General features: G+C 46.2%; 2 protein-coding genes across 12 annotated transcripts in view; one reads left to right on the forward strand and one right to left on the reverse strand.

Moving 5' to 3' along the window:
• Positions 1–8,570, forward strand: part of NCOA6 (nuclear receptor coactivator 6) — a 98,839-nt gene extending 90,269 nt beyond the window's left edge. For all 10 annotated transcript variants that reach the window (XM_053926499.2, XM_053926501.2, XM_053926496.2 and 7 more), the window contains one exon: positions 8,056–8,570. In XM_053926499.2, coding sequence (XP_053782474.1) covers positions 8,056–8,099 — 44 coding nt within the window. In that variant the 3' untranslated portion in view covers positions 8,100–8,570. The remainder of the gene's footprint in view (positions 1–8,055) is intronic.
• A 1,170-nt stretch (positions 8,571–9,740) lies between these two features.
• TP53INP2 (tumor protein p53 inducible nuclear protein 2) lies at positions 9,741–21,059 on the reverse strand. 2 transcript variants are annotated; one of them, XM_045194838.3, is made up of 5 exons: positions 20,943–21,059; positions 18,853–19,044; positions 14,361–14,535; positions 13,658–13,949; positions 9,741–13,095 (listed from the first exon to the last, which is right to left on the reverse strand). In XM_045194838.3, the coding sequence occupies exons 3-5, from the start codon at positions 14,482–14,484 to the stop codon at positions 12,843–12,845; spliced, it is 669 nt and encodes a 222-aa protein (XP_045050773.1). In that variant the 5' UTR covers positions 14,485–14,535; positions 18,853–19,044; positions 20,943–21,059; the 3' UTR covers positions 9,741–12,842. The 2 variants fall into 2 exon arrangements, with proteins under 2 accessions (XP_045050773.1, XP_024415493.1); XM_024559725.3 differs by lacking the exon at positions 20,943–21,059 and having other exon boundaries at positions 18,853–19,085.
• Between the last annotated feature and the right edge of the window lie 6,544 nt (positions 21,060–27,603).

A 27,603-nucleotide genomic window follows, 5' to 3' on the forward strand; every position in this document is an offset into this window, starting at 1 on the left:
AAATAGCCCAGCCATCTTCCTGTGTTTCTGTAGTCAACTCTCTTTTCCCACTCTCCAGTTTTTAAACCTCTAACCCCTACCTTCTCCCCTCTTTCAGCAGAGACTCTTAACCTCTTGCAGAAGAAAATAGAACTCCCTCAACTCTTATTACCAACGTGTAAATCTACCATGTCCTCCTTTGCCCCTACTATAATAGAGCAGCTGTCCCTCCTCAAGTCCAAGGCCAATTCCTCTACTTGTGCCTTTGATCCCATCTTCTCTGACCTTCTCAAGACCTTTACACTACAAGTTTTCTCTGTTCACTGCTATCTTCATTTTGAATTAACTCTGCCCTTGGTTTCTGTGACCCAGAACTCTCAATAGCTTTCTGACTACTCTGACTACTCCTTCTCAGTGTCTGTATCCAGACATTAGATATTGGCTTTCCTCAAATTTTGATCCAGAGTTGTCTCTTTTCTTCAACTTACATTCTTCCTAACTTACCTCATTTGTGCCCCACTTTAGTCACAATCTTTTCACAGACCACTCATGAATTTATTTCTAGTACACGTCTCTAGAGATTTTAGACGACTGCATGTACATCCTTAATATGACCTCAGGCTCAACATGTCTGAAATCAGACTTGTGATTTTCACCCCCCAGTGTCAGGTGCTCTGCCATTGTTCCCCATCTCAGGGAGTATGGCGCCACCATCTATCTATTAGGCAAGTCCTCCTTGGCACCTCTCTCCCTCACCCTCACATCCATTACAAAAAGCTCCTGATTTTATCTTACGTGGCCCAAATTCATCCACTTTCCCCATATTTACTGCTGTCCTAGCTTAAACCCCCTCAATGATTTACCATTATCATTAGGATTTAAGCCCAAGAGTGTCAACATGGACCACAAGTTTCTATGTGGCCTGGCCCATCAGCTTCTTGCAGCTTCATCTGATGTCCCTCAGCAAATCAGACATACAACACTCATCCCTCTCATCACATATACCTGTGTATATGTTACACCTGTGGCAGGGAGTGTTCCTTCCTCCTCCTCCTCTTCTCAGTAACATCCAACTTTTCCTACTTAGCTCAGTTGTCACTGATATAATGAATCATGGCACAGTGTTCTTCTCCTTCATAACATCACGGTTGTAACTTTATGTCTATTTATGTGATAGGTAATTAATACTCTCTTAGGGCAGAAGAGGTCCGTTTTGCCCACCACTGTATCTGTGGTGTCTAGTATGGTACCTAATACAAAGAGGTATATAATCAGTAATTATTAAATTAATAACCATCTATCAAATATAAATTAAGTAACGAATACATGCCAGGCTCTGGTGATATAATGGTGAGGAGTTAAGAGTCTGTGTCTTCATCATATTAATTATAGTTGGCCTTCAAAGCACATGATTTGAACTGCATGGGCCCACTGTATATGGATTTTTAAAATACAGTTGGCCCTCTGTATTCCCCAGGTTTCATATCTACAGATTCAGCCAACTGTTTTCCATCTGCAGCTGGGAATCCACAGATACAGAGGGTCAGTTTAAGTTATACAATTTTCAACTGCACGGTGGTTGGTGCCCCTAACCCCCACGTTGTTCAAGGGTCAGCTGTATGTGCTAGCCAGACAGACTCTCATACGGTGTGTCATCAAATGTTAAGTGCTATGATAACACAATTACATGGCTCTGTAGGAGCACATAGCTGGGATGCTTTGCTCCTCTGCCAAATCAGAGAAGGCCTCCTGTAGAAAATGATATTTAAGCTGAGACCTAAAGAATGAGGCAGCATTATCCAAGCTATAGGGATTGAATGGAGTATTCTAGGCAAAAGGTATATAGCATGTGCAAAGGCCCAGGTCTGAGGGAGAGTTTGATACTTTATCTTCTCAGGAAATGCACTGAACTTAAATAGCTCAGGTTGGTCAAGAGCTAGGATCCCCGCCAATTGCCTGGTATCAGCAGGGCTGCTGAGAAACAGTCAAGTGACATTGGGATGCCAGCCTGAAAACCAGAGCAGGTTGTGGTGCATCGACACCAGACACCAGACACTGACCTGAGAACTCAGCTGTCTTTGGCAGGTCATGTTTCTGGGCAGGAATTTCATGAAGCCTCACAAGACCACATGGGAATAGGCCACAGGCCTATGGATCATACACAGGTAAAGCAGGGGTGTAGAAGTCACCTTACCTCAGCCTGCCAGAAAGTGAGGGGAGAAGTTGGGAGGGACCTTTTCTCTCCAGGCATACCATGTACACCACAGGCAGCATCCTCTTGGGTATCCCCACTTTGGATACAGATACAGACCCAACAGCTTTTTGCCTTCTTCCTGGGAATCGTCTCCTCAGTATATGAGTACAAAACTTCGAGCACAAAGGGAAAGATTCCTGGAGTTCTATGGGAAAATCTGTTTCCCCTCAATTTTGTGTATTCTTTTAGCCTCTCACTTTCCCAAAGGATCAAAGTTTTGCTTACCACTGTATCTGTAGCATATGGCGTATAATTACTTTTAGAGGAGGAAAAAAGTGTTGGCCTTTAAAGATGTCACACACCAGATTTTTGGAAATTTGATCTGACCGCAGAGCCTCAAGGTACTAAGGTTGCCATTTACAATGCACCAGAAAGAATTAATCTAGGGAGTAGCTGAGACACTTAAGAAGAGATGCCCAATTTAGAGCCTCTCTGTAGAGAACCACCAGCCAAGAAGAAATGGAAGGCTGGAAGCTGTTTTAGAAACGCAGTAGGGAATAGGCCTGTACACTTAAAACTGGACTCCACTATTATCCCAAGATGGTGGTAGTTATGTTGGAATACCTGGCCCATCCGTGCTTTGAGGCTTGGCAACTGGCTTAGGAGAGGCCATAGTGACCCACAGGCTTTGTGATCTTTGGAGGGGTGCTAAGTAAATGTCTCCCTAGAGGATGGCAAAGCTCTGGCCAGACCCCAGGAATCGCAGTTGTATATAGATCTCCACTTCAGCCCTCAGGTTATCTATCAGTCCTTAACTGTCTGTGCTAGGGTAAGGTACCTTTTAAATCAGAAATGAGTGCTATAGCTCTTTTGCTTTTTAAGTGTTAGAGCTCTTGAATCCAAATTAAAGAATGTGTGTATTATTTGGCCTGCTATATTGTATCCAAATGTGAACCAAACTCATAAAATAACTTGAGTGATCACAAAATATTGAGCTGGTTTCTAAAATTCATGGTTCTCAAACTTGGAGACATGCGCAGTACTGAGGACCTGGAACATCTTCCTGCAGCATCAGTACTCCTTAAAGTTTTGAGAGGGAAAAGTTTTGCCTTTTTGTACGCATAAGATTTTGGTCATATATACACAAACAAAATCAGAAATAGTGTGTTTTTTGCAAGAATCTTGAAAGTTAAGAAATATTACAAGTTTATAATAAGTATTGGTACTTTTTTTAAAGATTCTTTTTTTAATTGATTTTTAGAGAGAGAGAGAAACATGGATTTGTTGTTCCACTTATGTATGCATTCGTTGGTTGCTTCTTGTATGTGCCCTGACCGGGGATCGAACCTGCAACCTTGGCGTATTGGGACAGTGTACTAACCACGGCACCTGGCCAGGGCAGTATTGGTACTTTTGAATTAGGAGGGAAACTATGACATTAATCATGTTCCTGCTGTGAGAACAGAGTTTACTTGTGTCACACTGGCCAAGGCCTGCTGGACTGCCAGATTGGAGCAGGTGGGATGGATGATATCTGGGCAAGTCCAGGGAGGCCCACATGGTTGATAGGTCACGCTCTAATCTGTTGTTTTGGTTTTGGTTGGTTGGATTTCCCATACACACACATTTTAAATTACAAACACAAAAATTGGCTCCCACAAATCAGTGAACTTCTTTTTAAAACTACACTTGATCAGAAGTGGTTTATAAATATGCAAATGAGTAGTTCCACTCGCAGCATGATGAGTTCCTCATTAACACAGAAAATTTTTTTCTAGTTTTCCTTATTATTCTTTATTTACTCTTGACTGTGTAGAATTTTGTGTTATATTTCAACTGGGGAAAAGGCTCAATAGTTAAAAACAAGTTCAATGCTTAAGTTAGAAACCAGGGAAAATAGGCAAATACGAGGGAAATTCATAGTAAGCTGTGATAAGCAGCGGCTGTGGGTGCCCCGGGGCCTCTGAGATGCATCTGACAGCAAAGTGGGGTGATGAAAGCCGTACCCTACCCACAACCAGTGACCTGAGAAGCACCAATCTAAAAACAGAGTATATAGATATACTTAAAACAGAAATGTTGTTATTGTGGAAATGCAAATGAGCAGACATAATTAGAGACATCTTAATGGAGAAAAACCTGAACAGTAACTGTATGAAACTGCACTCCTGTGGCATCATTTAGAAAACAACCATGCAAATTTTGAAAGGAAATTTTCAGAATTTTTTTATAATTAAATAGAAATCTTGGCTAGAAATAGTACAGTAAAATGCACAAGAAGTGAGCAAAGTCAAAGTCAATTTCTAAGATTCCTCAAAGGTAAAGCCCACCTACTAGAAGATTTAATAAAGCCTTGTATGTAGATTTGGCCAAGTTTGCCTCAGGTCAAAATGAGGAAACCAGGCTGAAAAAATGCCCTTATCAAATTACAAATTAAAATGGACAACTGCCTGAAAGACAGTTATTGATCCAGTTTTTTACCATATAGTTGTTTCTAAAATATGAATATGTGAATGACATAACTCCACTATTAGTTTTTTAACTATTTACATGAGGTCTGTCCAGAAAAAGTCTAGGCATCATTAATATAATGAGAACGGTTTGTAAGACAGAGATGTAACCGGGCAGCCAAGGAGAGTGGACTGTAACTCACATGTGTGAACAATAACTACTTCCTGTACTAGTCAGTGGGGGCAGTGGACACCATTGACTGAGCCAGTAGAGCAATGAATCTGCATCAGATTTTGCGATAAGCTTGAACATTCCTCCACACAAACTGTTTAGATGATTCAGAAGGCCACAGCTATGGGCAACTGGCGATTAGCAGCTTCATCACAACAATGCTCCCACTCATGCATCACATCTTGTACAGAGTTTTTTGATGAAACACCAACCACCCAGGTCCACCCTGCGACTTCTGCCTTTTCCCAAAACTAAAATCACCTTTGAAAGGGAAGAAATTTCAGACTATCGATTAGATTCAGGAAAATATGACAGGGTAGCTGAGAGCGATTGGGAGAACTGGTTGAGGTCCCAAGGTACCTACTTTGAAGGGGACTGAGGCATCAATTGTCCTATGTACAATGTTTCTTGTATCTTCTTCAATAAATGTCTCCATTTTTCATATTACATGGTTGGATACCTTCTGGACAGACCTTGTATATCTATTTTTACATTAATTTATAAAATCCTTGATGGTTTAAAAACTGAGAATTTTTCAATGATATATGTGATGGATCTTTTTTGCCTGTATGATACTACTTGTGTGGGGGTATGGGATTGGGACTGTGCTCAGTCAGCTAAGCTAGGCAGCCTTTAGGAACAGGCCTGATGCCCACCCTGAATGTACCGTCAGTCACCTAGAATTCTTTACCTTAAAGAGTTCACCTCTAAATTTTCTTCAGTGTTCAGCAGAGTACTAAAAGTTATAACATTTTGTTAGGAATATAAAATTGAATCAAAAAACAGAAAACTCATCTTTTCAGAAAGATTTGTAAAGACATTAAAAGTGAGTTTGTTCTCTGACCCAAATTGGCTGGATTTATCCAGAGAAGGTGATAAGAAACCAGAATCAAGTTGAAGTGTTTTTTTCCTCACAGAAGTGTTAAAGTGCACCCTACACCACCACTCCCATCCTCTACTTTGTTATCAACTAAAATATTATTTTTTTGTAGTTTCTACCACAAATCACTTGATTACTCATGACCACACTCATTGATTCATCCTCAGAAGCAAAGGCAGTCTGCCAGATCTTCGGGTGCTTTGGAGCAGTAACAGATGGAAAGAGGGGGAAGGGAAAGCCTGAGGTTGCTTATCCCACCTCCCATACCCTCTCTTCACCTCCTTTCCCAGCCACATACGTGTTTTTCAGACATACCACTTGATCCTTCTTACCACAAGAAAGAAGTAGCCTCCAAAGTTGGCCTAATTAACAGATATTTTTCTAAGGATGAACACTCAGTCAAGACAAAACTATATTTTTACTGCAAATGACAAATTTGTTACAGTGAAAATGAAGCTTGAGTATTGGAAGTAAAAGAATTGAATATGGGGAGTTTTGGTTGTGTGAGACTCTTAATTTACATGCAGTTAAAATTAACAGCATTATCACCATCCAGTTAGATTAACTGTCCTCTGATTAGCAAAAGACTAATGAGAAATCGGAGAGACTGATTCTGTCTACCCCATGGCACAAGCCACATGACCTCCCAGCAAGAAAATATTCAATTTTCATATCTGACATACTGAAATTTCCAAGAACAGAAGCCCAAAAATATTGCACAGGTCACCTCTTGGAAAGTCATTGAAGCCTCACTTGTTAGCAATTACTATAGCTAACAGAACAGTAAAATTTTTGTGTTCTGTATCTACCTTTTGAGTCTGGGTTCTCAAAGTAGGATATGAAAGAGAGAAGAAAGATTGCTTAGAACACTGAATCTAACATTCAGTATCAGGAAATTCAGCCTAATTTCCAGAAATGGATAAATCTTGATTCATTTTACATTTTAATGTGTTAGATAGGAAACATTTTTTTCTCCTTGATAGGAAGTAATTTTAAAATACTGTTTTCATATTAAACCCAAAATATCTACTGTGGAGGAGCATGAGGGTGAATTTTTAAGGTCAATATGAGATTTTAAATGTTTACATTTGGAAAGCAAACTATTCATTGTATTCTGCTATAGGAAACTAGTGTGGAAAAGTTTTTTTAGAAACATGGTTTAAATATGATTGAATTGATTTAAGACACTATGATAATATAAAATTAAAACACACTCTTTCCGTTTATGTCATTGTATGTGTAAATCACTCAGTTTCCATCTCTTCCACGAAGTCCTCAGATTTACCTGGGCTCACAGAGCAGGCTGTGGTTTGCTCTGAATTGCTTTCATGCCTGTATGTATCCACAGCCATGATATGCCTGGCTAGGTCACAGTAGACACTTGTTGAGCAAGGGTCATGGTCATATTATTTAGAAACTTTGACTATAGCATGGCAAAAAGAGTTGCTTGCTGCAGGCCTGGCCGAATAGAATAGCTCAGTTGGTCAGGTCATCATCATCCTGATACTACCAAAGTGGTGGGTTTGATCTCTGGTCAGGACACATACAAGAATCAACCAGTGAATGCATAATTAAGTGAATCAACAAATCAGTGTTTCTCACTCACATTCCCTTCCTCTCCCTCTAAAATCAATACATAAAAAAATAATTTTAAGAGGTTTCTTACTACAAAACAATGGCTTGGCTCCAAAAGGGATCCAGAACTCTGGCACAATTTACTCACTTGTTTAGCATTGCTCATTGATTTCTCAACAAAAGCACTGTTGTTAGTCTGTCTATTATTTCTTTGGGTGATGGGAACTGGTGTTGGAGATTGTGGGGTTAACTGCCTAGCTAAACAGACTCTCCCCATTCTGCCACTTTTTCAGACAGGTACATGTGCTTAATTTCCCACCACCTATATCACATTTCCCCAGTTGCCAGGCCCTAGTACACAGGGCTGTATCCTCTTCTCATAGAAGCCTGAGACCCTCTTTATAGTGAACGCTCCTTCTGAGGCCCTTAGACAGATTCAGAGCCAACAGAGCTCCATTTAGGTCAGCCCATGTTCTTGCAGACTGCCTAAAAGACACTATGAAGAATTGCCTCAGCCGTGGCTGATGTGGCTCAATGGATTGAGTGCCAGCCTGGAAACTGAAAGGTCGCCAGTCAGATTCCCAGTCAGGGCACATGCCTGGGTTGTAGGCCAGGTCCCCAGTTGGGGGCGTGCAAGAGGCAACCAATTGATGTTTCTTTCTCCCGTCTTCTCACTCTAAAAATAAAAATCTAAAAAAAAAAAAGACTTGCCTCAGCTGACCATATCCTTCCTTTCCCCCCACAGACATAACCAGTGCGGTGCAATCCAAGCGAAGAAAATCCAAGTAAACAAGCTGGACAGCAACTTGATACTTGTAAATGTGTGTGAATTTTACAAAATGCAATTTTCAGCTGTGACTTTTTAAAATCCATTTCTGTACAGCTACTCATTTTAATAATGTGGCCCTTTTCCTAGTCCCTGCAACCTGTTTCATAAAGTGCAATGAGGAAAGCAGAATTGTTGAATCCTTTTGGTGTTGATGAAGTTCAAGGTTTCTAAAATGTTGCCATGTATTGAGGAGCTAATGCAATTCTGTTATTAGTTTTCACATTTCCTAAGCAGCCTAGAGTACAGGGTAAGCATTTTTAGATCTTCTAATGATGTATTGTGCTGTGGAAGTACTGTGTGAATAGCAGTAGCGGGGGGAGCAAAAGGAATCGTCTCATTTGGAAATGTAAATAATTTTATTATATAGTGTTTTGGATGTATTTGTTGTAGAAATGGACCAGTGAATAAAGAGAATCTAAGGATTTGTACAATGTGAAATACTGAATGTGTTAAATAAATGTCATCGTCCTAGAACACAAACGTATGTTATTGGTGGGGGATTATTGGGTGAGCAAGCTCTTTTCTTTGGATCATAAATGAATAGGAACAGCCTTCTTTGTGAACTAGAATCCCACATTGTCCTGATTGCACCTGGCAAGCTGAGGAAGATGCAACATTCTTGCTCACTCAACTTATTCTTGGCTTTCCAGAAACTAGCCCTTTGCAACACTGTACTGGGCACTTTGTATATTGGTCAAATTTCTTTTGATTGCAACTAACAGTTGAGAGGATCAAAGGCCACCCAGGATTTTCTAGGGACAGGAAGTCATCAGCAACCCAGATAACACTTTTTCTCCACCTTACACAACTGCCTCTCCAGGCACATGATGGATTGCTCCAAAACAACTGTTTATACCTCCTTCATTTAAGAGATAAGACCAGCCTGACCAGCAAGATTCTTTGTAACAGCATCGAGAATCTAGCCCAGTCTAGTTCAGCTTTCCACCTTCAGTCCAGTTCTGTGGTTAGATATGGAAGTTCCCACATAAAAGCAGTCATTATGTGTTATATACTTCAAAAATGCCCATTCCCCTCTTTGGCTGTTCTGTAACATCTGCATCAGGCTTAAGGGTGACTTACCATCTACATGCCCAGGTTTTTCCTCCCCTGGCTCAATTCTTATCTAAAAATCTGTAGTCTACAAGCCGGCTACTTCTCTCCCATCCTAACCACTGCCTACCTTCAGGGACTCAGATGCTTGGAGCAGTATTCTTGTCTTGGTCTAGGTCTCAGCCTTCTGCTCTCTCCCACATCTAGACATTTACTCCATCCTTTCCACTGCTATAGCTCCTTGCCTTTGCCATAACCCCATGACTGAGACCAAAAGGATAAGTTGGTGATTCTCTGTCATACTCTTACTCTCATCAATATTTCAACTGTCTTATTATATATGTCTCACATTACAAGGACCCTCTAAAAGAAGTTATTATGAGTCAGACCCCACACCAACTCTGTTCCCAGCATGCTTATCTACCCTCTTCCTTCCCTTATGACACACAGGAGAACCAAAGCCAACCTGATAATAATACCCTCTGCCAATACTGCGCTTAAGATTGCAAAGTGTTTCTCCTACTTTTTCTCTAGTCAGGCAGAAAGCATAATGTGCTTTAAATAGATTTTTATTTGTTTTTTCTTTATATTTTTTTCTCCCATAGAGGAATAACATTACAGTCTAACAATCAGAATCCTGTTACACACATACACAGGCATGCCACATGACCGTGTTGAGGTGGTTGTGTCCTTGAGTCTGTTGACATGTCATAACATGGTCAACCAGAGTCTCCTCATTTCAGCCCGTCTCAACACAAAACACCCAAGAGGGATGCACTCAACGTGGTTCCATTTGGAACTAGGTGGCAGGGCAAGTGGGAAGATATAAGGGGTTATACTGTGTCTGCATTCGGTCCCCTCACAAAGCCACACAGATCTGAGGAGGCATCCAAGGGCTCTGGTGGGATCCTTAATGCACCTAAGATATTACGGGTCAAAGCAAATTGATCAGGGCACAGGCAGGAGCTGGGGAGCAGGCATACTTCAAAACGGCATCAAACTGCATTCATACACACGTGATACCCTGCTGGGGCCAGACTGGCGAAGGCTGGAAAGTGACACCCAGCTTGAAGAGAGCACTCAGACATACTGGGGAATTATTGTAAGTTGCCCTTTGATGTAACTGGGACTCACTTTAGAAACGGGTCCCTCTGACATAGTTTTGGCAAAGTGCTGGTAGTATTGACATTAATACTCACAAACTGGAACAAACTTCTCCAGGGTCTCTGGAAACATCAGTCAAGACAGACTCTCTAACCCCCCTCCTGTCTAAAGTTGCATAGGACTTTGTGAATTCTGGTTCCCTCATATATTCAAGTTCTGTGGTTTAAATAAAAAATCCTGAAGCATGCTCAAGGTGAAAGGCACATACACAGTCAATACAATATGATGAGGTCTGATGCTTCAGGAGTCAGACTAGCAGGAGACTGAGTAGTGTTGATTCTTAGAAATCTATACACAATTAAAATATTGCCACACTCAAATGCTACAGAATCTATAGGAAAGTACAAAAACCTATGAGCCTTTACCAGCCAGGTGATGAGATTGGAAGATTCTAGAACTACAGGAGCTCCAGAATTATGGGTAAGGGGAGGGCCTTTTAAAATTTGAGCCTAATGCCCTGTTACTACTCTTCCCCCACTAGAAGGATCATGGGCACTGCCCAGGACTGAGCCTAGGCCCCAGCTGGCAGCAAAGGTGTAAGCAAAAAGAGTTAGAAGGAGTTTCAGCTCTTGGAAGTGCTGAAGACCCTAAGCTGGCTGTGACCAAGGGGTAGCTGGAAGAAAAAAGTGACTAGGTAATAACTGAGGGAGAACCTTGGGGACAGAAACAAGGTTGCCAACTACTGGGGACTGGTATGGGGACTTTGATCAGTTCTTAGTGTAGATCTGGCTTACTCCCTTGGATAGGACACCCCAACAAGGCTTCTTCCGTCCCCATCCCAGCATCCATTGGGCTACCTGCTCCCTTACCCACACATCCCACATGAGGCTTGGGGCTACAGGGTCTGGAAGGGCAGCTGCCTTTGCCCTCATGGGAATGCAGTTATCTCCAAGCCTCCACTTGACTGTGAGACCTGGAATTGGGGTAAGGGGGGAAGACCTATGTTAGTATGTAACAGGAAATCTTAAAAGTTTCGAGGAAGAAAGAGCACACACTAGAAAAGGACAGTTAGAGAAAAAGGGAAGCAACTCGGGGCATCCCAAAAGGCTGTTGCTGGTGTCTGAGCCCAAAATTCAGTCCCACCATGAGAAGGGCAAAGCTGGCTGCCCCTGTTCTCTTGTTTCACCCAGGGATTCAGGTTCCCTCCTCCAGGTATTTACTGGAGGAGAAGGGGAGGGGAACCGTAGGGCACCCATTTCTCCCCAGCAGCCTAGAAAGGAAGAGAGCACTCAGAGAAAATGAGGAGAGTCCTCTGAAGGCCCTGAACCTGGATAGTGACTATTTGGAGATTTGGAAGCTCCTGGCCTCCTACCCAGGAGTGTTTATTAGCCATCCTGGGCAGGGTGTGAAATATAAAGCCAGAGGCAAAATGAAGGCCGAGCTGTCAATCTTGAGATAGGTTCACCCCACGGCTTGTCTTCCCCAGCATCATTCCTCTGCATTCTTACTCTGGGGTGTGCACTTGCCTGCCTAGAAGCCATCTGGCCTGCATCTCTCCTAAGCTAGTTCTAGCACCTTGGGCAAGTGAACAGATGGCCAGAATGGCAGGGCCTTGCCCAGCCTCTATTCCTGGGGTGACATATTGGGGGTAGGGTGGCAAGGTACTAACTAAGCCTTTCAGACCCAGGGGCCTGCAGAAGGGTAGATTTCAGGAAGGGATTTGGGAGGTGGGATTACAGGAAAGGGAGTGGGGGCAGACTCCAGGTTCCAGCCTGAGAGCAGGGTTTGGCCTCTCTGGGCAAGCACACAGTACCAGCTCCCAGGGTGCCCTGCTTCCTACAGCTTCTCAACCTGTCTGTCTTTTTTGTATTTCCAATAGGCTGCCTCTTTCCCTTGATTCCATCTACCTTCTCTCTCTAATTTACATCTCACAGCCCTCTTCCACATACTTTACCTTTCTAGGCCTAAAAAACTACAAGGAGCACAGCCCCCAGGGGAGGGAAGATGAGACTAAGCACAGAAACCTTTAGTCTCAGTCCCCCTCCCCACCCCATCCATTTGGGAGGGAATCACTGGGAATGAATAAGGAAGCAGGAGCAAGTGTAGTGCCAAACATGAGATAGGGTGAGGCTTGTAAAGTGGGATTTAAAGTGAGGAAAGCCAGATCTGGGACTAGAAGAGGAGACTCTCAAAAATAGAAGTGGGCCAGAGGTAGAGGACGGGAGGGCAAGGATGAAGGGGAATGTCTGCAGAGATGGGATGGGCACCACAGAAGGAAAGAAGATATTAGAGGTGTTGGGCATAGGGGCCAGAAAGAAAGAGGGTGAAGGGCAGGAAGAGGTTCAGAGGCGGATTAGAGACTCAGGGATGGGGAAATAGAGGGGATTGAAAAGGGGGCTAGCAGCCCACCTCACACACTTAAGGAGGGAGGTTGTGGTATCCAGCCCCAGGTGGGCTGTGGGCGTCCCTCGAGCAACACACTGGCTGCGGCGGAGGGGCATGACAGGGGTCGGGGTCAGCAAGGGGTTTGTGGATCGGCCGGTGGACGCTCAATAGTTGAACTGGCGCTGGCACGGCTGGTAGATGAAGCTGCCCTGGTGCTTGGGCCTGCGCGGGCGGCTCTCGCGTGCGCGGTTCTGCCGTTGCATCACCTTGGCGCTCAGCGCAGGACGCTCTGCCCGCTGACGGGCCCGCTGCAGCCGCCGTACCTGGCCCGCCTTCTCCAGCAGTGTAGCCCGCGCCGGCAGAGGGGCGGCTGCATGGTGCAGGGCCAGGGGCTCTAGGCGGACCGGCGCCAGCTCCCTGCGGGGCAGAGCGGACTCAGGTTCAGGGCCCGGCCACTGCGGGGCTAAGAGAAGCACTGACACCTCCCACCCTGCCCCTGTACCTTCGCCCTGGCGCACTACTGTCTCTACTCATATGGGGGCACCCAACGCCCTTCTTCGGGCAACCAGCCCGTCCTCCCAGCCAACCTGGAGATAGCTCCTCGGTTCTAGTCCCTGTGACAGGTAAAATCCACACCCCAGGGAAGACTCGATTCCAATCTCTAATTCGACCCTTGCCTTTAGTACAAGCCTCTAGAAGCCGCACGCCCTTGACGTTCGGACAAAGCGCTCCAGCAACTCCTGAGAGTCTTACCCACGCCCCTCCCTATTCGAAGCCCCGCCCCTTCACCCTCAGGCAGGCTGCTATCCTGGTTCCCCGCCCCCAGAGTCCCGACCCTTTGGCTGGAAGACTGGCCTCTACAGGCCCCGCCCCCTCAGTGTAGGGGTGGGGCCGTGGGCGTGCTCGCCCAGCCTCCCGGCACAGACGCTGGCCGCCTAGACACGCCTCTCTAGGACTCCGCTCTGCCCCGGCCGCTCACCCTTCCTCGCTAAGGTCGCCGTGGGGCAGGTCCGCGTCGGGATGCGGGGAAGGGGGCCCAGGCTCCAGCACTATGGTGCTGCCGGTGACGTAAACAGACATGCTGGGGTGCTCGATGAGGAGGTCCTCCAGAGGGCTGCTCTGGAGGCGGACGGGCCCGAGTCCAGGGCCCTCTGCAGTAAAACAGGCGGGAGGGGTAACGAACCAGCTCTCGTCCATCAAGGAGGGTGCGGGCGGAGGGCGGCCAGCGGGCGCTGGGGCGGCCCCCGGACTAGGTGGAGCCGAGTAGCTGTCTACGAGGTGCGGGAGGGGCAGCCATGCAGGGGAGGGGGCGCAGCAGGGAGGGACACACACACACACACACACACACACAGACACAAGGGGGCGGGGAGAGAAAAGGCATCGTTAGACCCTCGGCCCTGCCCATCACGCTCACGGGGCACCCACGAGCCAGGAGCCTCACCCGCTGCCCTAGTGTACGAGAGGTGTGGGCCCCAACACTGCGCGGCCGGGAGACAGCCTGCGCTTGCATGGGATGTTACCCCACCTCCAGTGTCACTGCCTCAGCCCCAGTTTGCCCAGCAGGCCTTGGGGAATTCCCCAATCCCCGGCCTAGCAGCTCCCTTCCCCTCCGCTGCTTGGCCACCTGACCTTCACAGGCCCAGGTAATTAGTCTTAGTTCTGGTCCCGAACTTAGGCCTCACCCGGCAGGCCAATGATGAGCCAGCCATCCACTTCCTCCTCCTCGGAGACGAAGGCTTGGGGGCAGTCGAGGTCCTCAGGTGGCGAGGGGTTGCTGAAGAAGAGGCTGGTGAGGCGCTGGAACATGGTGGGGGAGTGAAGCGGCCTCAGGGGGGTGTCCTATAGCAGTGCAAAAACCTGAGAGGCGTAGAGAGGAGTCAGAGCCACCACTGACCCGAAGGCTACCCCCACTCCTTCCTGGGGATACCACTCCAAGCCACCATACCAGATCAGAGTACAACAGAACAGGGAGGTTTCGGGAAGCTCTGCGGTGTGTGTGCTTTCTGCTAGGTCAGCCTGCTTTTAGGCTTTTCTATTTTCTGTGTGACCTGAGGAAGTTATTTAGCTTATTGGTGCTTTACTTTTCTTATCTGACAAATGGCAATGAAAACGGTACCCTCTCCTGGGCCCTTATACGAATTAAATGAGCTAATAATAATAGCCTCCTTTAGGCTCTAATAAGAATTAAAGGAGCCAAACACAAAGAGCTTAGAACAATACTCTGTAGTCAACTAGTTATTAATAGTATTGCATGCTCTAGGAACATGGAAAGAGCGGTATATATGACCAGACTCTGTCAAGGAAGGTCTTCAGGGGATTGAACATACAACCTGGACCTTGAAGGGTAATTAGGATTCTCCAGGGGGTGGGTCTGAGAGCTGCCCATCTGGCCCAACAGGAGGCAGGGGGTGATTTTGGCCAGGGGGTGATCTTCCCCAAGGAAGAAATTTCCCAACGTTGTGATTATTTATCATCATCATAATATTGCTAACATTCATGTGCCAGGTACTACACTAAACACTTTACCTATATTGCCTCTTGTAATCCTCACAACTCTAGGAAGTGGATATAATTATTATCCCTCTTTTACAGGTGAAGAAACTGAGGCTAAGAGAAGTAAGGTTACTTGCCCAAAGGCAGCACCCATAATCACTATATTCCATTGCCTTTGCTGGGTGTCTCGGTGAATTAGGCATTTTTAACTTGGTAGCCAAGGGCCCAATGGTCCATGTGCATTTTCCTGGGGCAAAGAACCCTGGATTTCATCATGATTTCCTAAATGGTACTACTTGAGCCCAGACGTGAAGAACCATTACTTGAGCCTGCATGGCTTGAAAAGTGCTGGCAAGCAAAAATCCCACAGAACCATTTGATTGCACAGGCCTCAGTTCTGTTTGTGAGATGAGCTTGGAAGATCCTATTCCCACAGGCCCTCCCCCTTCTGACCCCCTACTCCCAAGCTCCTGCTCAAGGGCAGCATCTCTGGCTAGGAGGAAGATCAGGTTGCCTGGCCACCGAGAGACAACAGGTCATTGGGAGGTGATGGTGGAGGGAGGGAGCTATCACACCCTAAGAACCCTTAAGAATCAACACTGAGGGTTAGACCAGGACTCAAGGCCTCAATCAGCCCTCCCCTGGGGGAAGATGAGGAAGAAAACCCCCTGCTTCAGGAATGCAGACACCAAGGAGATGGCTATAGATGTGTTCCTCTCCCCACCTCAGGCTACCTCAGGACTAGACCTGGGCTCAGGGCCCACTGGATGTCCCTAAAGCTTGACCCTCCACATTTGTCCCCTAAAGATGGTCGATAGTTTTGCTACTGAACGATTTGTCACCTTCCTGGAAGAATGTTTCTGCACTTCCTATAGAACTCCCTGGACATGTCCATACTTATTGAGTTGGCCAAAAAGTCCATTACCTTTTTTCCATAGGATGGCTCTAGTAGTGCTTTAACTTCATTGGAGACAATTTTGTTAGACTGTATTGTGACAGCTGTCATATCAGTGTGTGTTTTTAAAAAACTTATCAAAATTGGTGAATTTTTGTGTAGCCATTTTAATATTGAAGAGGGAAGAAAATAAGCAACATTTTTGCATATTATGCTTTATTATTTCAAGAAAGGAAAAACACAACTGAAACACATAAAATAAAAATTTGTGCAGTGTTTGGAGAAGGTGCTGTGACTCGTTGAACATGTCAAAAGTGATTTACGGAGCATCTTGGAACTTAGATATTTGACATTTTGGCCAAATAATTCTTTGCTGTGGGGCTGCCTTATGCATTGGAAGATGTTTAGCTGCACCCCTGGCCTCTACCCACTAGAAACCAATAGCCGGAGATAGCCAACGTACTCAAAATATCCAAATCAATAAAGTTATTAATGAAAATGAAAAATATCTCTTTTATGGGAAAAAAATGTTAACTGGACTTTTTGGCCAACCCAATGCATTCCCTGAAGGCACTCTACTCTTACTGTTAACCCTCCTGGGGGTATTTATGTGCTTGTGGCTATCTCTCCCGTTCCCTGAGAATGTTTTCACAATTGCCAGAAAATTTCTTAAGCTCCCACCCTGAGAGTATTTCCATATTTGCAGACCCACAGTGCGCTCCAGAGGGAAATGTTTCCTGGGTGCTGGCTTCCCTGGTGGGGGATCTATGGGGATTGCCATAGGTTGGGCCATCCCAACTAGTATGGCCACATATCCTGGCCCATCTGTAGCCACAGGGAGGACTTAGTGATTCAGTTACAAAAAATCCAGAAAGTTTGGCCCTTTGTGAAGGAAGTTTGGGGCCTTAATGAGGAACCCCCTCTTTCTAAGGACCTACTACTTCACTGAGAAAATGAAGTTAAGAGTTGTTTTGCGACTATCATATTCACCTAGTCCATTTCACAACCTCAGGATCAGAAGATATCTCTCTAAAGGACACACAGCTAGATGGCGGCAGGGTAGGCCTAGCCTCAGGCACTGAGCCTCCAGTCCAGAGTGTATGCAGAAAACCCTCAGCAAATAATCCCCCAAAATATTCAGATAGGGAGGTCAGACATGAATCAGACCTTGATCAAGTCACTGCTCCCCTCAGACACCCTCTGCCCGGCTATGAAAGGGTCTGGGGTTGCTCATACCAAGATTCACCATGCATTTGCCAGAGCACCCACTGCGTACCACAGCCTGCTCAGGGCCTCCTCAAATTACGGACAGATTGAGGTAAGGGAGGCTGGGGGTGGGGGAAGAGCTGCCTGCCGGAGGTCACACAGCAAGTCAGTGACAGAGCCAAGAGTAGCAGCAGCCCCAGCCAGCCAGTGCCCGCCCCTCTCATGACCACTGGGGAGTCTCCCGGATTTTCTTTCCCAGCCCTGCCAACTTCCTGGTTCTCACATTCCCAGCCCTGCTCCAGGGAGAACCATTCCCTTTAATAACTGCAGCAGCTGTGACCAGAATAGCACTTGAGCCCCAAGCCACCTCTACCCGAGCCCATCCTTAGGCAAAGCCCATTCAGCCTCTAGGCCCATCCACTTAGAAAGTCAGAAGCTTTTTCTCCTACCCTTTCTCTTGCCTCTCTCAGTGAGCAGAGAGGGGCAGCACAACCCTTGTAATTACCAGCACTAGGCCAGGTCATGTCCTTCTACCCGACAACTCTGGGGGTTGGGGAGATGATGAAGGGGCAAACTCTCACCCTCACCCCACCCTAAAATCAGCCCTGGAGACACCCTGATGCAGCCAATGACTCACTTTTCTGTGGTCAAAACAGCTGGGAGACCATTTTATTAGGCTCTGGGACTCCCAAGTACAGAGTGAGGGTCAGGGCCACAAAACGGGACCCAATCTCCAAAGAACTCCTGGAAAAAAATCCAGGTGTGAGGACACCTAGGAGCCCTATCAAATTCAGATGGTATTGGGCCCACTGTAGTGTCCTCAGTCATAGGATGTATAACTTTTTACTTGTATTGAGTTCCTACTAGGCATGTGCCCATGGCTAATGCATCTGTTGCTCACTCAGTAGGCATGACCCTAATTGGCTTCATGACCACGAGTAAGCCATATCCCCTCTCTGGGCCTCAGTTTCCCCTTCTGTGAAATGGGATCTAAGACCCCTAGTTTGGGGGCTGGGAGTGAAGTCAGATAAAGCGCTGCACCCATCAGGCATTAGGATGATGTTATTATGTTAGACCCAGGGGGTGGGGAGCCTGGAGCCACAAGGAGGAGACTCCACCACCATCTGGCACTGCCCCAAAGACTTGGAGCTGGAGCTCCAGGCCTCCCTTCAGCTCTTGACGAACCTAGACCCAGCAGCACAATCCGAACCCTTCTCGAGTCGCAAGGAGAAAGTCGGTGATCAGAGGTCTGACCCCAGCCCCTGGATTAACCCAGGAAACTGCCAAGGCCCCTCCGGGCCCCACTGCCTTTCAGAATCCCTCACCCAAGAGCCCAGCAGCCCCAGCCCAGTGCCCACCGGGTCAGGGGAGGACACGCGACCCGAGGGGGGGAGGGGGGCGGTGCCGGCCTTAGTGACGTCTCAATGTCAAATGCAAATAGAGAAACGTCACGGTCTACCGGGCTTGCAGCAGCCAATCAGTAGACGGGAATGCGCCCCCGCAGCCGCGGGCGGAGACAGACAAAGACCCAGGAGCTGGGGGCGCAGGGAGCCCCCTGGCTAAAGCTGGTTGGAACTCACCTGGGTACCCGGGCGGTGCAGCGGACTGGGTAGCGCTGAGGTAGTTGTGCCGCTGAACGGCCGGGGGTCGCCGGCTGATCACAGTCCAGGCCGCATCCCGGGGACTGGTCGAGGAGTTGGCGGAGCTACTCGTCGGACGCTCGAGGCTGCTGCTCTCGCCCGTGGGGCTTTGAGTGTGTGCAGCCGCTGCTGCTGGGCTCGCAGCACAAATTGGAACGTTCAAACAGCTGATTGTGACGTCACAAAGGGGCCCGCCCGCCTGGCGTCACTGGCAGGCGGAGCGGAGACCAATCCCAGGCTGTGGATTCCCCCTCCCTGCCTCCTCTCCACTGTTCCTCTGGTTAGTGACTCCTGCCTAGGAGCCCAACTCAGAGCCGCGGGGCGCCGTTGGGAGACACAACTGTTGAGAGCTTGGATCTCCTGTCTCAGGGTGACCCGCAGACCTCTCAGTGAGAAGGGTCCAACTCCTCCTTACAGGATCCCCATCTTCCTGCTCTCCCTTCTCCTACCCCAGCGCCCTCACCCCTCCCTCGGCCTCCCAGATCCTCTCACCTGCATCCTATATCCAAGTCCCCCCCGTCTGTACTACTCGACTCCACGCCATGTCCATGAACCTCCATCCTTCCCACCACTTGTCTCCCTGCTCGCCCTCCCTTTTCTGTCTCACCTCCTCACCACTACACATTCTCTGCTTTCCACCCCACCTTTCCTCAGCTGGACAGGTTTGAGAGGTGCAGTTGAGTAGTACAGATTGGGGGACTTGGATATAGGATGCAAGCACCTATTCTGGGGCAGCACCTGGGAGAGTAGAGAAGTCGGATTGCTGACGGGAAATTTTAGGGAGTAGGACTTGGAGAGGAATTGCCCTGGGCTGGATAAACATTGACCTAGAGACTGCTCTGTACTGGAAGTTTACACATCTTGTTTAATCTGTTGCTACTGAGGCTGGACAGAAAAATGACAAGGATTGGTTATTAGTCCCGATGTATGTGCGGGGAAAGTGAGGCTCACACATCTTACTGTCAGTATGTGGATTCGTATTCAATAATGCACTCAGCATTTATTGAGTACCTACTGTTGCCACTGACAGACTATTAGCTGACATTTATTGAACATTTACCGAGTGCCAGGCACCTACCTACGTGTTTTGATCTTCATAACAACTCCCAAGCTGGGTATTATCCCCATTTCCAAGGTGAGAAAACAGACTCAGCCCAAGTGACTTCCCAAGATCACAAAGCTCATGTAAATAGCAGAGCCAGGATTTGAGCCCATAGTTTCTGGTCTTGACCCTTTCTGCTCTCTACGTGTGCCAGATTGTCTAAATCCCAGTGAGCTTCAGCGTCCTCCAGGAGACCTGGGCCTACTCCTAACTGTCCCAATCTTGCTGTGTGACTTCAAGCAAGTCATGTTACCTCTCTGGGCCTCAATTTCCTTATCTGTAAGCTTAATGTGTCCAAGTTTCCTTCCATCCTCCGGATTCTGCCAATCCTATTCTCTCCACCTCCAGGTCTCCCAATGGGCTGAGAAATGCAATGAGAGAGACCGCAAATACACATCCTCAGAATGTGCAGGGCCAGAGGTTCTGGACTCTTAGTAAAGCAGAGTTGGTGGGGGTGGGTCTGAGAGCTGCCCATCTGGCCCAACAGGAGGCAGGGGGTGATTTTGGCCAGGGCTTCATGCTCTGGTGAGAAAATCCTGTCCCCGCCTAGTCTGAAACCCCAGAGGGACTCCTTAGCCCTAGCAACTAGGAGAATGAGCCAGGAAATAATACCCAGAGGTTTCCAGGGGGAGGAGAGAGCTGTGTTTAGGCCCCAGGAGTGGTGTTCCCGAAGTGTCCTCAATCTGTGCAACCCTGAGCCTCTGCCCATCCCATCTACTTCCTGTTAACCTCATACCCTCTCTGGACCTCCTTGCTGACTTAAACTAAATAATCCCTAACACGCCTTTCCTGTCACACCACTTGCTTCTTCTAAAATCTGCTGTGGCTCCCAAAGTACCACACTCCTTAACACAGCACTTGTGGCCTCTTATGATTCAGCTGCAGTTCTCTCCCGCTTCATCCCCTCCACCTCTTCTCCTACCTGTACCTTGCGCTAAGGTCAAACTCCTCGTTGTCTCTTCAACACTCTCCACCAGCACATTTTTGCTCAAGCTCTTCCTGGAATGCCCTCTTCAGGCTTTTCTGAATTTAGATTATTCCTGTCTTCAAGATTCTACTTCCCCCTCCTTCCTCTAGGTAGCCTTCCCTGTCCCCACCCATGTGTACAGAGCTTCCTTGGGACATTTATTTGTTCACTAAACAGAAAGTGATGACTAATTGTGTATTTATGTGTATGTGTCTTCCCAAGTGAATGGTTGGCATCTCAAGGGCAGAATCTCTGCCCATATTCTCCACCGACCTGGCCTATGCTGGGCCTAGCATAGTAGACTAATCAAAGGCTCAGGAGTTACAGCTCAAGAATGGGGGTGGCTGGCCTAGAAGTCTACACCTGGACCCTCTACCCTGATACAGGAAGCACACTACTGGAGGCAGGGTTCTGGTTTCCCAAGCCCACAAAAGGGCGTTCCTGGCATATACTCTGATACCCTAAATGGCCTGGATTCTGCTCCCAACCTTAGCTGAACCCCATGTACAGGCTGCTAGGGCAGATCCTCAGTCTTCACTTCCTCTGTAGAGTCAGAGACCCATGGAAGTAGGGGTCCGGGGCCCAGTGGAGTCCCATGCTGAAACTCCTGGGACTATGGCTCTCCACTGCAGAGATATATCATCAGGACTGGAGGAAACCTCAGGCCTCACTTCATCCAAACTCCTTATTTTACAGGCGGAGAAACTGCAGCACACTAAGATACAGAGAGATCAAGGTACTTGCTTAGAATTTTAGAGCAGCAGAGCCATCACCTGACACTGGCCCCAGAGAGTGGGCTTAGTGTTCTGGGCCCATCGCTTAGGCCTGGGGGCCATTAAAAGGGTCAGGGAGCACCATGATGGGAGTGATCCTGGAGTCTCATTTTCAATCAGATATAAGGTGCCACTCCTGTGTACATACATGGATAGACATGTGCATCTATGCATACACACGAAGGCATGCATATACAAATATACACACATGTGCACATGAACTCCCTACCCAGATATAAACACTTGTCCAATTTTATGGGCCCCAGGATTGGAGGTCAAGAGGCCACCTTTTTATTCCTGTTTGGGCCTTGGCCTTGCCCTTACCAAGCCCTGGAGGCTCCCTGATAGCTTGGGCCCCCCTCACTTCAAAGGACAGAGATAGCTCAGCCTGGGTGTGTCCTTCACAGGACCTTGCATGAACTCAAAGGTATGAGTCTGCTGGAGAACTGGCTCACCGGTCCCCCCTCCCCACTCTCCCTCTGGATAGAGGTCAAGGCTGGGATGAAGACAAGTGGGTAGCTTGGAATCCGTGTCAAAACCAGCAGGGCTCTATCACCCTGGAAGCGGAGCCCCCCAAACCCCTACTAGGTTTCTAGAGTTAAGCCAGTAATATTAATGATAATACTATTGGTATTTCTGTGTGCTAGGTAATGTTCAGAGCCCTTACCTATTGATAACTCATTTAATCTTTACAACAATCCCCTAATATAAGTGATATTATTATTCTATTTTACTGATGAAGAAGCTGAGACAGAGAGGGGGAAAAATTGAATTGGTAGAGCCACCTAAATTTAAACATACTCCCAAATTCCCCCAACAGATAAGCCTACATTTTAACAATGGTCCATATCCCCTGAACTCTAACTCAAAAAGCTTTGCTGTTCAACCCAGAGATGTCTGAATTGAAGGTAACTGTGTGTGTGTGTGTACACCAGGAAAACACGTAGTCTGATTGTCAGTAAATCCAGATTTCAATCAGAGTTCTATCAATCCTGGGCTCACTGCCTGGCCTGGGGCAAGTCACTTTCTTGTCTGAGCCTCAGTTTCCCATCTGCAACATGGCTGGCTCCAGGCTTTCTAAACAGCACTCCAGTCCCAGCCTCCAAGCATCTGGGTTTGTATGAATGGTGCTTAATGCCACTGATGATGCGTTGATGGTCGGTACAGGATTCATTTCAGGAAGAGGAGGCAGGAAGCCAAATGCCTGGCTTCGTTTTAGGTCATCTGCTCATGGTGTGAGGGTAAGGTGGTGACTCTGTTATTCCATGGATGTGCTTGTGAGTGTGGACAAGTACAGAAGTGAGCTGCTTTGGTGTGAGTGCCCTGCACGAATTCCCACATTTAGAACTTTTGAAGGGAAATGGTTGCATCCCTCCAGCTTTGAGGCTGAGGGGAAGAGAGTAGACATCAGGGTTCTCTCCACAGCAGGGCTCCCAACCACTCTTCTAGAAGCAAATGGATTCCCTGAAGCTCAGAGCACTGCCCTTTTCTGCTCACACCTTTTCCTTGCCTTCCTACCACCTCCAGATGCAAGTCACACTGCTGGCCGGGCATCCTCTCATAGTACCTGGTACACGGTAAGCATTTAGTAAGTGCTGACAGGAAGTGAATGAAGCTGCCCTCATCCACTGTTTGGTCTGTCAACACACACAACACGCACACACCTGTGCAAATGATCACACTCCAAACCACCACCAGTCTTCCTGCTTCTGGGATTTTTGCTCTTGTAGTTTCCCCCTCATTCAGAACCCTGTCCACTCACCCACCTCATCTCCCTGTGTTTAGACCCTCCCCATTCTTCAGGACTAATCAGCAGCTTGTATTTATTGAGCACTTACTATGTGCTTACTGTAACCCTCCAAGATGGGCACTGTTGTTATCCCCATTTTACAGATGAGGAACTTTGGGCTCAGCCTGCTGAGGCCCAGGATCACTTAGCTAATGTGTCAGTGCATGTTCCTGTACATTCAACTATGTTTAGAAATATCGATTGTATGTGCATATGTGTATGATAATAAATAGCATCGAAGTTATAAAGCCTATATGTGAAAAATGTACAGTATTTTTGCCTAACACTCCCATGTTAGCCTTGAAGGAGCAAACTGCCATGTCGTGGAGGCAGCTCCATGGCAAGGACCCAAGAGGGGTCCCTGGGAGCCAAAAGTGGTCCCCAGCTAACAGCAAGAAAATGGACATCTCAGTAACATGACCACAAGAAAATGTATTCCTGAGGGAGCCTGGAAGCCAAACTTTCCCTAGTTGAGTCTTTAGATAAGGACACAGCTGGCCAACACCTTGATTTTGGCCTTTTGAGTCCCTGAGCAGAGAACCCAGATAATTTGTGCCTAGACTTCTGACTTATAGAACTGTGAACCAATAAATATGGGTGTTGTATTTTTTTTTAATTTAGCGTGGCACTATCTTAGTTATTTTAGAGATGTTTAACTTTTAAATTATAGTTGACATACAATGTTATATTAGTCTCAGATGTACAACATAGTGATTAGACATTTATATACCTTATGAAGTGATCACCCCAGTTAAATGGGTGTTGTCTTGAGCCCCTAAGTGTGTGGAGGTTTGTTGTACAACAATTGAAAACTTCAACATATATGTTAAAAAAGTTTTTAAAAAGATTTTATTTACTGATTTTTAGAGCGGGAGGAAGAGAGGGAGAAAGAGAGGGAGAGAAACATTGATTGGTTGCCTCTCACACACCCTGAACTAGGAACCTGGCCTGCAATCCAGGCATGTGCCCTGAGCGGAAATTGAACCAGCAACCTCTCAGCTTGCAGGATGATGTCCAACCCACTGACCACACCAGTCAGGGCTGAAAAAGATTTTTTGCATAAAAATTAAGAGACAGCTTGAGTTACTAATCTCACTCTGATATATTTTGTCTTAGTGCAAATAATTTTGTGAACCTTGAAAAATAGTGTTATGATTGGGAAAAATCATTTTCTTTTGCCAAAGTCATATAGTTGAAAATGAGTAATTTGGATATGTGGGATGTAATTCCAGGATATCTATTAGCCAAATGGCACTTCTTCCAGGAAGATCTCCAAGATCTCTCTGGGAGGAAGTGACCTCTCCTTCCACAGAGCTCCCAAATACATTGTCTGCCAGTCTCTTCAAGCACTGTTGTTCTCAGTCCACCACACTCTCAGAAATGCTTAAGTGAAAAAAAAAAAGAAAGAAGGAAAGAAAAGAAAGAAAGAAAGAAAGAAAGAAAAAGAAAGAAAGAAAGAAAGAAAGAAAGAAAGAAAGAAAGAAAGAAAGAAAGAAAGAAAGAAAGAAAGAAAGAAAGAAAGAAAGAAATGCCTAGTTACTTTCTGGGAGACAGATACATTTTCTGCACTTGTGACTCTCATTCAGATATAAACAGAAACATAATCAGAGACATTATAATACAGGGAGATAAGAACTAAGACAGTGGGTAGGCCAAAGTGCTAGGAGGATCTGAAGAAAAAGGTGGGGGGATTCAAGGAAGGCTTCCTGGAAGAGAGGCCATCTGAGTGAGACTTTGAAAATGAGTAGAAATTTGCCTTGGGGAAAATGGATTAAATGGCCTGGTGTATAATTTCAAATCAGAAGCCCTGCATCCTTGTCTTGGTTCTGCTTTTGACTTGCTATTTGACTCTGAGTGACACTCTGTCCCTCTATGGGCCTCTGTTGTTCTGTCTGTACAATAGGAGCATGATGGGAAATTCCTTTGTCTGCTCTTTATTTTTACTGCCCATGGCTTTCGAAGGAGAGTTTTGTCTTGTCTCGTTGCTTCCTAGGCTTTTGAGGTGCAGAACTAAGGTAAGAGGATGGCGAAGTGAGAGGAAAGAGGCAAGGAAGAAAAAGGTTAGGCTGTGGGAAAAGGCCTAGGAGGGACAAGTTTTGAGGGAAAGTGACAGGTTTGGTGAGCAAGAGACACTGAGAGGCAGCAGTGGGGCGTGAGAGGATTAAAGAAAACAAAGGAGATTCTAAAGAGTGTTGATGTAGTTTGGAGACCCTTTCATGTCTTTTGAGAGTTAACTAATATTAGAGTCTTTTTAAATTACTTTCGGGAGTTGGACTATTGTTCTTAGATTGAATACCTTTTTTTTAAATTTTTTGAATAGGTTCAAGTGTGCATAATTCAAAATCCCACAGAACAAAAGGATATAGGTTTCCATTCCATTTCCACCTCCAGCCCCTTCCAATCAACTTCCACTCCCCAGGGGCAACTGCTGTTACCAGCTTGTGTGAATTGCCAGAAATATTCTCTACATATACATGTATGTATATGTGTATATGATCTCCCTGTTTTGAACACAAATGATGGTGTGCCATGCACACTATTTTGAAATTTGCTTTTTTTTTTTTTACTTAACAATACAACTTAAAGAGGAGTCCCTAATCGTACCTACAGAGATGTCTCATTCTTCGTTACAGTCACATATTTCACCCTATCATAGTAAAGATGGACTGAAGTTATTGAATCAGTCTTCTGTAGCTGAAAATTTAGTTTGCTTTCAACAATTTTCTCTTATAGTGTAATTTTTGAATTTGCCGTTGAAGGTGCTGAGCCCGAGTCATGTGAGGCCCTGAGATTCATTTGGGTTATGGAGGTATTTGGGCTCAGTGGGATCTTCAAAGACTCTGACCCCTTCTCTGGATCAAGCTCTTCTCCATCCTTTCCCTTGGTTTTACCTCCCCACCTTCTGGACCCAGAATGGCAGCCTCCGTCTTCACCATGGTCTGTTCTCTGTCCTCAGAACCCCTCCTGCTCCATGAAATCCTCCTGACCTGTCTCCTGACTCCCTTGATTCCAGCCAAGAGCAGAGGGGACTCTACTGTTGGAGGTAGAGCTCTTGGCAGAGCTTTCGGCAGAAAAGCCAAGGATAGAGTTTCTGAATAGAGTGTAAATATTTATTTATTGATTCCTGGTATTGCCTAGAGACTCCCTGCTTACTTTCCATTGCTTGTCTGGTTTTCTGTGGATGTTGCCCTCCCTTTCTGCCAGAGGAATTCACTGGGTCTACTCTGCTCCTGCAGACAGGACCTTACCTGTGAACTTTAAAATAATGTGCCTTCTTATAGGAGAATAAACCCTTCTACCTATAGTGGAGTTGCATGGAATGGTCATTTAGATATCATTTAGTGCTCTACGTTTACAGATGAGGAAACTGAAGCCTGAAAGAGGGGGAAGGACTTGCTCAGAGTAACAGAATGAGTGAGTGAAAGGCATAGGACAGGAACTTGAGGCTTCTACCTCCAGTTCGTATTGCTTCACTCTCTCTGAGAGTTCAAGCACAGTCAATCTGTATCCTCTCATAATTTAGTATATAAAGTTAACAGAATTGTGGTATGTTCACCCAATGGACTACTACTAAGTATTGAGAAGGAATAAACTACTAATACCTGCCAAAATATGGATGAACCTCAAAACAGCATGCTGAACAGAAGAAACCAGATGCAAAAGAGCATATGCCATCTGATTCCATTTATATGAACTTCTAGAATGGGCAAAAGTCATATGTACTGACAGAAAGCAGATCAATAGCTGCCTGGGGGTACAAGGATTAATTACAAAGGCAAATGAGGGAATGTTCTGCAGTGATAGAAGTGTTCAATATTTCGGTAGTGGGACCCGTTACTTGGATGTATACATTTGTCAACACTCATTACACCTCAACAAGGTTGGTTTAAAAAGGATAAAAAGGCGGCACTGAAATATGATTACTCAACTTGGTTGAGAAAATACAATATGACCACTGACCTACACGCACAAAATCAACATTGACCAGCTCATTTGAGGAGGGTAAAGTCAGCAGTTCCTAACTTGCAGGTCAGATGTTTTCCATCTTTGAAATGAAGTT

This window comes from Desmodus rotundus, chromosome 6, assembly GCF_022682495.2.
Source record: "Desmodus rotundus isolate HL8 chromosome 6, HLdesRot8A.1, whole genome shotgun sequence".
In the NCBI taxonomy this organism is placed as follows: Eukaryota; Metazoa; Chordata; class Mammalia; order Chiroptera; family Phyllostomidae; genus Desmodus; species Desmodus rotundus.